The sequence below is a fragment of the Strix aluco genome, chromosome 1, assembly GCF_031877795.1.
Source record: "Strix aluco isolate bStrAlu1 chromosome 1, bStrAlu1.hap1, whole genome shotgun sequence".
Lineage (NCBI taxonomy): Eukaryota > Metazoa > Chordata > Aves > Strigiformes > Strigidae > Strix > Strix aluco.
The window spans coordinates 98,022,729-98,034,868 of NC_133931.1; the positions used below are offsets into that span (position 1 = coordinate 98,022,729).

Sequence of the window (12,140 nt, forward strand, 5' to 3'; positions counted from 1 at the left end):
CAACAAAAAAAAAAGATTATCACTTCATGGTCCAAATTTAGCCTCTGGGTAATAATGTGTATCTCAGTAACTTTGAGAGAAGAAAATGCAGATGGGACATGAATTCTCCTGAGTAAAAAATATCTTGTCATGCTTTTAGGCCACTAAATTTAAACCCAAAGGTGATGATATAACTGAGCAAAGCACATCTACTATCTTGTCAAAGTAACAACCGTGCAGTTTCCTAAGGCATGGCATTTTTTTAATTTTAACCAGGTGAATAATTTCTTTTTTTTTAAACTAGACATTCTTGTTATTTTCTGTCTGTGGTGCAGCATGTTTTCATTGATGTTCCGTGAGATGCTATGATTTTTAAAAATGTATTTCTGGACTTTGCTAATGCACAGAGGCAAACATAGGCTCTGGCACACCATATACACACCAACTGGAAGGGGACAGGTTGTATTCTTGGATGAGGGTGGGAATTTATACAGTGGGCAAATCTCTGGGTAGGGTGGTGAAACATTAAATTCTCTAGAAAGGTAGAAATGAATATGCAAACAGTGATACAGATACAAAAGAATCAACGTTGCAAAACATATGCAAAGACCCAGTCTGATCAGCAGGTACCACAGATGCAGATGTGACCATTAAATGGCTAGGAATGACCCAGACATCTGCACTGCAGCTGGCAATGCTTCAGTAACCTGCTTCAGTAGATTTGTGCCTGTAATTACCGTAGCAGTTACTTCAAGAAGAGTTGTGTCTACTGGAGTTGGCTGAATAAGGGATTTTTTGCATTTGGTACTCAAATGGAACAAAATAATTAGAAGTGAGGTAGGGAAAACTGAATAAAAATAGCAAATTGAGACATGAATTTTTTATTACAAACTGAAAACTAGCACTTCAGGTCAGAATCAGATATTTTATCCAATGCATTTTTTAATGCTTTTTAATTATTTTTTTTTAAGAAAAGTATGTCTAGTGAACTATTTTCTCAGCTGAAACTACTCACTAAGTTTGACCTTACCTCGCAGATAGTTTCTGACCTGCTGGAACTCAATTTTTCAGCAATTTTACTGTTTGTCACGAACGTTTCACCCAGCCCTAATTCTTAATTTTCAAGTGAACATTCTAGGCCACAGCCCTTTGCAGTAAGTCACTCCTATTTATCACCTGCCTTTCATGCAATCTGGGGGTCTGAAATCCCTCTGGCATGAAATAGTTAATCACTCCTAAAGCTCTTAACTTTGTTCACTTCCAGGACTTTCCTACTTCAGTAACAAGACAGAGTGTGTGCACCATGCTGTTTCCTATGCATCTTTTCGCCTAGAAACTGAATTATCGTGGTTTTGAATTGCTAGCACTGCCAACTTCTGTTATAAAAGCGTTTATTTGGAATTCCTGTATTGTGGCTGTTCCGAGTCATTGAGTATTTTAGCTTATGATTCATTTCTCAGAAAGCGGATAAGTTGCTTTTTTTTGACATTACCAATGTAAAGTGCGTGTTTGGAGGTGAATTTGATTTCTGCAGTATTGTTAGTTTGCCTTCTTCACGCTGGCACTGGTAAAATGGTCTATAACAAACTAACATAGTCAGGGAATAATATATATAATTCCCCTCTCTCTGTTCTTTGAATGGTCTGTAGCTGCTGCAGTAACAGGAGACTTTTTCAAGTTGGCCGTGTAGGTGTTGAGCTTGCCATCAGCAAGCTGGTGAAGCTCCCCACCCAAATTTCCTTTGTTAAAACAACAGCTTTTTGCATTTTGGATTGAGATTTGCCATGATGGTCACAGATTGGACTGCCAACCAAAATTGGTTTGTTTGTTTACGTGTTTTAAATGTCCCTGGCTTGGTATTTTAGGATTACAGTTGTGTTAGTGCATATGTGAATAAGAAGATAGGGTGCTGTTTCTTTTTTAATTAGACAAATTGTATACTGACAGTGCTAGAGGTGCAGGATACCTGCTAATGCACAAGCTATGTACATGCAGTCACTTTGGTCCATATATAATCACCATGTCACTGTGTTCCACAGAGTCCAATCAGGTCTGATCTTAACGCTAGCTAAGTACAGGGAAGATGGTTCCTCCATTATGTGCTTCAGCCCTTAACCCTTTCTTGGAGTCAGCAGCTCCTTCTCAGCATAGGCAAAATTTAAGTTTTCTCAGAACAGGATCCTTAGAGGAGAGGGGGGCTGGGAAAGATCAGTGGGGTTTTAGAGGGTTGTCGGATGTTTGGGGAGTGGGGCTGTGCTCCCGTTGTCATCCTTCAGCCTCCCTCCATGGTTTCTTCCCTGGCCCCACAAATCACCTTGCCCACCTAAAGCGTTGCTTCCTCTCTCCATCCTGAGGCTGCCACAAATGCACAGGAGTAATTGCTTTATTCCTGTATCGAACCATGCGAGCTTCCCTGAGCAGCAGGAGCCGGGGCAGGGAGACATGCCAGGAGGGAATGGGGCTTTGCTATTCTGGCACTTGCTTGGAGATGGCTCTGCTTTTATGGTAAGAAGAAGCCATGTGCTGGAGACCAGAGAGATACCCCAAATTTGTTTAATCCAAGTTGCTAAAAACACCAGGGGATGGTGTCACAGCTTCAGCTTCAGTCACAGCTGGCTTGGTTGGGTGACAGAGAGCCGAAGGGATCTGAACCCCTGCCTCAAATCTGTTATTTGGCAGAATGGTCCACAGGATAGTTCAGGAAGCCCTTCAGCAGCAGAAGATTGGGGACACCTTTGCAAATATATTAATGGTGACCCGGTCTCTAACAGATCTTCCAAATACAAGGTTACAACTCAAAACTGAATAAGTGCAGATGGCAGGAGGATCCTCCTAAGACTAGTGTTTGGACGAGAAGAATGTTGTATTCAACCAGGACAAAAAGTAACTTTGAGGAGTAAGGCAAATAATGTTTCTAAGGTTTAGCATCTAGATCTTTCCTTCAAAAAAGCATCTTTAAAGACTCTGCTGTAAGTATGTTTGTTCACAGACACAAATCCACATTACTATAGAAAGAAGAGATTTTAAAACAAACCAGACACAAGCCTATAGATAGCAAGCATATCTGTTCAGCTCAGATTGATTTTCGTGGTGCCATTTTATTCAAGGCATTCATGGATTGACCTTGAGCTGTGAATTATGATCTCTTTAGCTTTGCAAAATCAGCTTTTGGTTCAGTGTTATTACCTTTGGAGAAGCAAGTGTCTTCTCACAATGCTGTACAGACAACAGAAGGACAATCGCTAACATTTTTTTCTTTATTACAATGGGTCCTAACATCCATCTGTTTTTTCTGGCATGCTTTAGATTTTCAACCAGCATTTAGTACATTTTTCCCTTTGGATTTCTAGTACTCAAAAATATCCAATTTTTATTGTTCCAAAAATACATTATTGAATTAGATACATAGTAAATTCCCTTCTCTAAAAAAGATTGTTTCCAACTGCTGTTGTTGGATATTTTGTTCTTGGGATTAGGGATAAGAGATTTGAGAATTAATCCTGCAAAGCTCATGTGGTGTGTAACTATCTTAATTTCACCATGCCCTTTGTTTTTAAATCATTTAAACTTGCATGATTGTATTTTATGTGAACAGCCAGCATTTGGCTAAAAGGGTTGAAGCTGATGAAACAGTACAGTAATGAAACAGAAGAGGCTCCATTTTAGATCTGGAGGTGTGAGACATGAGCTTGTGTGATCTTGCAATGTTCCACATATCAGTAGGTGTTTTGCAATTATTGAAAAGGAGGCCGAAATCTGAATTTGTGTGTCTAGCACTCTTTGGCTTTATCTTTAGAAAAGAATAAGAAATTAAGTAATTTCTTGGGAAACTGCAGGTTCCCGCATTGTGATACTGTGGTCTAATGAAAGATTGATGACTTGGGTATGTCATTATTCACACTGTTTCTACTCAGAGTCATAGGACTATCTAGTCATTCCTTTTTTTCCTTTAACAAAATACAGAGTTCATGGCCCAAGATGATTCTGCTTTATTTGGGTATTTTAAAGAAATATGTTCTGTATATGATAGGCAAGACTTTAACTTTATGCAGACATAATGAATTGTCGAAATCTACATTTTGAATATGATTCACTTTCCCCAGGAGACCTAATCAGGGCAGCCTGTTCTTTCTTGGGGAGCTTGTAACTTTCCCAAGAGTAAATCAAAATCATAATAAATCAATCCCTCAGCTGAATCAGAAAAGACTGCATTATGTGAGCTATGAGTCAAAAATGGATTCCCATGGGCTAAAGAATGAGAAAACAAATTGGTCAGGTTTAGAGTTTTAAACAAAGGGCCAGCTTGGTTATATTTTTCACTATCCACAGATGCTTGAGCAAGCAGAAAATTTGCTGATTAGTTTTCCTAAAAATCCTCACCACAATCTAGACTAGGCAGAGCTTTAAAGTTTATATTGAAACTGTTTCTCAACACAAAACCAAGTCTGGGATAAGCATAATTTCGGGGGTAGTGAAAGACTGCTTAGAGCCTAAATTAAAATCTAAATAATTTTGGTTGAAAATATGATTTTCCTGCAGAGCCCAGCTGGATAGATGACTGCAGATGTGTTACGGGAACTGTTATCTGGTTGGTTCACATGCCAGGCTGCTCTGTATTTCTTGTGGTGCACTAGGAAGAACTGCTGAGCAAAAGCATTGCCTCTCTCCTCCAGGATATGGGATTGTTGTAGCTATCCTTGACCAGGTGGTCCAGTCCAGGGAACAAACTGGGATGCTGAGGCAGCAGAAGTACCTTGCCTATGAGGCACCCTCAGAAAGTACTTAGATCTTCAACTGATACTTACCAGTTTTTAAATTTTCACCAAAATCAAGCACTTCCTACCAAGATTGTCTAACTAGTTCTCATCTAAACTCTGTCTCAGTGGTGCTTCACCCATTTTCCCCAGGATGAACAGGGGTCTCTGCCCATTTTGGTCTGCTCTAGTCATTGCCACAGGCTTCTTTATAGCTGCAGAAGAACCACCATCTCCCAGGGGCTGAATGTTTAAAATCAACAGGGAAATGGAGAGCAGTCATTACATGGTAACTGAATTGTGGCAAACACTCCTTATGGTTTTATTGCCTTAATTTCTCAGGAAAAAGAATTATAAGGCATATTATGATGACTGTTACCAGGAGACTTGTCACACAGGAAAGAGAGCTTAAAGAAAGAGATAAGGTATCCTACAGATTAGCCAACATCTTAATGGAGTCTAGTATAGGAATTTTAATGGTGTAAAACTCGTACATTTGCTTCTTTGGGTAGGGATTTTCTATTCAATATGCCTTCAGTTTATTCACTCATTGATAAAACTGGTTTTAATCCAATTTTATAAATCCTGTTAGGAGAAAGATAGTTCTCTGTAGACTCTGAAGTCTGGCTGGCAATATCTGGGCTGATACTTCAGAGAAAGTGAAGGCTTACAAGTATTTTTTGCTCATTGTGCAGTGACATAAGGAAAGGAGGTAGTTCATTCCTTCCTTCTGCTAACAGTTAGTCAGCAGAAGCAATACAAGATTTTCTTCTCCTCCATTTTTCTCTTCCAATTTTCTGTACTTGGCGTGGGAGCGCAAAGAGCCCCTGGTAGCCTATACTTCATCATTATTGCTTTGCTATCAGCATTGTTATCGGGGAAGGCAAGCTAAATTAAGCAACATTAAGACTCTTTACTCCCATTGAATTTTCCTCGTGTCGAATTATATAGCTGATGTAAATCAGTGCAGTTCTACTGACTTCAGTCCTGCTCATTTATGCCAACTAAAAAGCAATGTGACAAGTAGTTCTTTGTAGCAGCTGGCATCTCACGTGCTCAGCTCAGATTTACTCCTCTCTTAGAGCAATCTCTAGAGTGGTCTGAACCCGGTTGCAACTGAGTAACAAGATTTGCATCTACAGAATAAATTCATGAGTTGCTCCAGAGGTTATGCCCCACTGTGCTCAGAAGTTGTTTTACATCAGGGTGACCTATATCATCAGGAAGAGCTGTAGGAACCTGACTGGGCTCCAAGATGTTTTGGTGATGTTCTGGACACCTCACCATACTGCTGCGTGCCCTGTTGTGACCACCTGTGACCTGTTTGCCCATCAGCCCTGCTCGTGGGTCACGCACACAAGATGTCACCATTCAAGCGCTGGAGAGCTGCTGGGTTCTGCCTCTTGTATCTGCAAACACTCAGAGTTAATAAGCCTGGCAAGTATACGGGGCATCATTTTCCAGTGAGCCCTGTACTATATCCAGCCATTATACTTACAGATGACCCCATACAAAGCTCTTAAGTTTTATTGTCCTCTGGGCAAAGGCAAAGATGAATTCCTGGTACCCAGAAAACACATATCCAGCACCATCCTGTTCACATAACAACGAGTGGGATGGCTCTGTCGCAGAGCTCATCCACAACAAAAAAAAGGATGAAGGAGAAAAAACCCATGACTCCTAGTAGGGGACAGCCTAGGCAGCCAGGAGCGCCTTTACTTCAAAGGTGCTACCAGACAAAAGGGCTGCAAGAATATGACCCTCAGCTCCACAACTAGTTGGCCACTGTCCTGAGAGCCCTCTGGGTATGGCCACACTGCAGAGCAGAGTAAGCATCACTGTGTGGGCTCTTCATCTAAGTGTTTTGAATTGCCTGGGGAGATGTACAGCTAGTTTTTCCTTTTATTGCTCCTGCAGGACGCTGCCACATGGAGCAGAAACTTCTCATTCTGAAGTCTCAATTTGCTGGGCAAGCTCCAAACAGTAACATCCATCAGTGAAGATGCTGCCTTTCTTTCCTTTTGCTTCCTGAAGAGATTACACCCCCACCAGCCAATATTTTAAGTCTAATTGATTCTGCATGATTGTCCCTCCAGCCCCCAAACTCCTCATCCACTATGACATGCCCAGCCCAGCCCAGAGCAGATTCAAAAAGCAAAAACCAAACCCAAACAAAAAGACTCCACCACACAATGTCCTTACGAAGAGCTGCTCAGGTCTTGTATAGTTCCAGCACAAGGAGTGTGGTGCATTTTCATCATGCAGGGAATTAATTCAGAAAATTGGTTTGCTGTCAAGTTTATCTTTGTAAATGTGAGCAAAGTGTTTTATTTTTCACTGACAATCTCATTTGGATATTGTTTTTTCAGTGAAATCCTAGCAGGGCTTTCTTTATGTCACCATAAATCTTAGGAAGGTTTTCTTTGTAGTAAAACCTTTGTCAGTGTATTTGCAAAACTGCTATTAACAATACTGCAAAAACATTGAAGTATAAACCAGGCAATACATTGCAAAGCGCAAATTACAAAAACTTTCCTATCCCCTTGAATGCCCAAAGCTTATTGCAAAACTGCATGAATGGCACAGTGAAGGTCAAGCATGTTCACACAAGAGATTTTAGATACAGAAAGTGCTGTTAAAGGTTGTTACCTTTTATGGTCTGTCTTGCCTGTTCCTTGGTTAGACACTTATAGTCGTACAGCTCCATGAAACAGCCAGAGTAACCTTCCTTATCAACAGCAGCACCACACGTCCCACTCAATTCTTACAGTTTTCGCAAGCAGATCTGTTCTTTGCTGTTGCACCAGGCTCCTTCCTCACCTCCACCTTCTCCTGTTTATTCTGATTGTGCTGCTAATGAGACACTTGTTTCCTGACCTCTGGCCTCCTGACAGCCTCGTGCAGCCCCTGAGACGTTAAATTAAATAAGGCACAGCAGCAATCCAGCAATCAAACTACTGAAATCAACCTCTGCAAGATAGGTGGGCATCATTAATATTTTTTACTCTGGGCAGCACAGGAGGGAAGGTAGAAGAGGGGAGGTATCACGCCTGGTGTTTGCCAAGATCAGAACGGCACACTGGAGATGGTATACTGAAATTTGGTGGGAAAAAACCTGTATCTTTGCAGCCATGGTAACAAAGCAATAGCTGCTTACATTTCTTGATTTACAGGATCAGTAACTAGTATCAAGATTTTCAAAGATGGCAATGTTTACAGCTGTTCAACATCTGGCAAACCTAGAAGTTAAGAGGCAAGAAAAAAGAACTAAAATGAAGCTGTTCTGAGGAACTGGTGGAGTTGTTTGTAAAGCCCAAAGATAGTTTAGGGGCAGAAGTAACTGTAGCAGCAAGAGAAGAAATGAAATTAAAAGAGCAAGAGACCAAGAAATTAAATAATTGTGAGAGCTTGGAAGCAAAGGGCTGGGGAAGGGGCTGGTTTGATGGAGGAGATCATCAAGGAGGGACTCACAATGAGGAAGCAGGAGCAAGCTCAATCAGACCGAAAGGACGATGGAAATGGGGATGTAGCAGCAGTTTATGGAGATGAAAGCAAACACTGGTACTGGAGGCCAGGCATCTCCACAGCTTCTATTCATTACCTTTTTTATCTTCCAGCTGTGCTTCACTGCTTGCACTGGAAGGACTGGTCATGATTCTGTTACACTACAAGGGTACCTTATCTTTTCCTACTGACTAAGTCTTGCTGTTAAAAATTCTTGGCTTTGTAAGAGTGCTGAAGCGATCGACAACCTGTGAATGCAGATAGCTTCAGATCTCCAGATTGTAGCTATCAAAAGTACCGTGGCTTTTTTCTGCCATGTGAGTGCATCACCTGAAAATGATGGAGCACACTGCAGCCTGAAAAAAGTGGATTATGGGATCCATAAAATAATTTGATTCTCAAAGGGGAACACAGGTCACAGGTATTCCTGGCTGGCTTTCACTAGAGGCTCTGCCAGGCAGCATGGAGAAGAATCCCACAGTCTGTAGGTCTCTGAGCAGTACAGAAGTATAGGGTGCGTGTAATACCAAGGGCATACTTGGAGGAAATCTGTCCTCTTCTGTGGAAGTAATGACACAGTGAAGTGAAAGCTGTGTTTCAATGCATCTACTTCATGGCAGGTACCCCAGTAAACACATGGAAAACTTGGTCCTTTTTGTGAATCACTTATGCAGATAGATGAAACTTCTACGTTTTCTTGGAAAGGGGAGGACCTTTTCAGCAGCATTCTCTTCAGACTAATTTCTCCTTTTACTTGTTATTTGATGTTTGTTTCTATAGAAGCAGCCTCACACTAGATGGCTGGAGTCCATCCTTAGCATCCCTCTGATGCATTCTCTTGAAAAGCATCACGATGTGGTGGATTAAAAACATTGTGCAACTCAATTCCTGCAGACACAAATGGTGGGGCTAAGAGTGGCTACTTTTTGTCTTTGATTCTCACGTGCTGCTAGAAATAAAGTTGTTTTAATTGCTTCATAGTCCTAAGGTGAAGTCTCCCATTAGCGACAGCTACTGTATCTTAAATAGATGGTAATAACAAGCACTTGAATAGGACTTTCTGTCTTCAGAGTACTTTGCAAACATTCTTTAATCTGAATTAAGGATGAGTTTCTGTCCCTTTCAACACTTTTCCAGTAAGATAAATGTTCAATCTGCCATGGGAAAGAGACAAAGCTAATGACTCCAAATTCTCCACTGGAATAGGGCCATGTTCTTCTGTTTTGTTTTCGTGGCGTAAAGTGGCCCCAAAGGACGTATGACTGGTGGAAGTCTGGAGGCTATATGAAGTCAGATGCCTGTAACGCTTCTGCCTTCATACAGTGGGTGTGCCCTTCAGCCCTGTACAACATGCACGATGTGAGGGGCAGGGATATTGAACTGGTGCTCAGGTGAGCTCCTGGCTCTGGAGAAGGCTGGTGGGGGATGTGTGCACATCTCTGAGCAGCGGCTCAGCCCATCTGCTGTGAGGAGCCGTTGTCAGACATCCCTCATCCAGCCCTGCAGGGATATACCCATTGGAGTGAGCTTCTGTGCCCCGGGTCAGGGGAAGCATTCATTGCAGAGGATGAAGCCACGCAGCCGGCATTCATGTCACGTTTTCTATCAGTACCCAGTACCTCGCAGAGGAACTGATGATCCAACTGGCAGAGACTGGGGCCCCCAAGTTGGGAACGTCTCTGAATGACCACATCTGAAGGAAGAGGAGGCTCTGTCCTGTCACTGGCATCATTGACAAAACTCCCATTGACTCAGAGGAGAGTATGAGGAGGCCCAACAGTGCTGACTTCTGATGTCATCTCCCTGGTTTACTTGTCCAAAGACCCCTTTGTGCTTCTCTCCCTTGCTTTGTATTCTGAATATTCGGACCATTTCTATGCTCAGGGTCCCCGTTTGTAATTAGATTGCGGTTTTTGTGACCCTATTACATACAGGTTGACTAGCAAGTCACGCTGATCCTTCAATATAAGATTTAATAAAAGCCATGAGAGGGGGCGGAGGAAAGTGAGGGTGCAGAGGAGGAGGAGGGCTGCTATTGTTCTGCCCTCAGCACTGCCAAACTATCCCTTGTTTTTTCTGTGGACTGTCTGTGTGTTCAAACGCTGTTTGAACAAATGGGGCACAAGCCAGGAGGCTGGCAAGAGGGCAGCAAGAGGGTTAGCTGGGTCTTAGCTAGAAATACTTGTGCGAGTCAGGAAGCAGGCATGGGAGGAAGGAAATTAAGTGGAGACATCTGTGTGGCTTAGCTTTCAGCAGCTCTGCCTGGGGTAGGGGTGGGAGAGTCATGCCTAAGATGACATAACGTATTTTGTCTTTCATGAGTTGAAAACAGAGGAAACTGCAAAAGCGAAGCATGGTCTGTGTCACGCATGGTCCGGGCGTACCAAGTACATAATGGAGCAGTGTCAGTGCTTTCTGCTCTGCCTTTCACACCCCAAAATAACTCCTCAAGGCAGAGAACTAAGGAGAATGTGATATGGTCCAAAAACTGATCTTGGACTTTTTTCGCAGACGACTGAGCCAGAGACCAACTGCTGAAGAATTGGAGCAGAGGAACATACTGAAACGTAAGTCCTGATACTGCTGACATTTAACCTGAAGCCAGCTAGTTTAGGTTAAGTTTAGGTGTGTGTTAGGTGTTTTTTATAAAACATCGACTATTCTGTATGTGCATCATTAATAATAATAAAGTGCATCGTCAATGCAAATAAGTGTGCAAGTCTGTGCAAGTCTGTAGCAACATCTAGAGCTGCAGAATAAATTTTTTAAAATCAGAGTGAGTGAAAAGCCTTTATGCAGCTCTTACATGGATGAGCATCCTATTATAAGTTAGTAAAGACATTAGGGCATGGCTTGATTAGTTTTCCTAAAAATCTTCACAGCAATCTAGACTAGGTGGAGCCTTTGTTCAATTAAAAAAATAAGCCAATGTGACTCAGTGTTATTTCCCTGAAATGTTCCCCTGAAACTCTTCTTTAAATCAGCCAAAAACTCACTGGTAGATCCTCAAAATGTGAAATGATATTTTAAAGGGACAAAATACTATTTAGAGATCCTGATCTGAATTAAGTCAGTGTATACATTGCCACCAGTTCCAAGGGAAGCAGGACTGAGTCTAGCATGAATCTCATAATCACATGAATGATAGGAAAAAAATGAGAGTTTTTTTACTCACACTGAAGTGGTTTGAATATTAATAAAAAAAAAAAAGCTTTGGAAACAAAAATCAAAAGAAACAAGTTCTTCTTTTTTTAAGTTAGTAAATGCATCATTCTGGGGAAATTTTTAATACTACAGAAAAAAGTATTCCTGAATGGTACCTTATACATGATATCTCCTTAGGTGGGTCCATAATTTACCTTCTCTTATTGTTCAAATAACTGCATTGTACAGAATCATAAAGATGTGGTAGTAAAAGATTAATTCTCTGAAAATTAACAAAATTGATTGATTAAAAACTTCAAAATCAAATTCCTAACAAGTTAACGATAGTGTTAACTCTCAGCAGGGTTTTTTCATCCGTTCTTGTTATGACACGTGGCAGACAAAGAGAAAGAGAGAGACACCACTGTCAGTGCAAAGAGGCAAAAAGACTGGACAGCAGAGCGGCATGGGCGAGCCTGAGGCTACCAGAAAAGCCATTTGTTTGGGGCCAGCCCAAACTGTGCTCTGACCGTCTACTCCTAACTCCTGTGACTGGCTACTGGAGGAAGTCAGGGGCAGAACCTGGGGAAATAGGTGGCACATCCAGATATGATTGTCTCATGGCGGGTAGCAGAACAACCTGAGGGAGGGGGAACCTGCGACGTGACTGATGCCAGGCTCAGGCAAGGAGGGACAGAGGCCAATTCTCTGGGCAGCTCGTGTTGTCATCCCGGGACTTATGAACAAACATGTGTCATG

At 41.8% G+C, this 12,140-nt stretch overlaps 1 protein-coding gene across 7 annotated transcripts in view; it reads left to right on the forward strand.

The window, feature by feature from the left end:
• The window catches only part of PHACTR1 (phosphatase and actin regulator 1), a 317,945-nt gene that overhangs the window by 282,795 nt on the left and 23,010 nt on the right, over nt 1–12,140 (forward strand). For all 7 annotated transcript variants that reach the window (XM_074828352.1, XM_074828367.1, XM_074828378.1 and 4 more), the window contains one exon: nt 10,749–10,804. In XM_074828352.1, the coding sequence (XP_074684453.1) occupies nt 10,749–10,804 (56 nt within the window). The remainder of the gene's footprint in view (nt 1–10,748; nt 10,805–12,140) is intronic.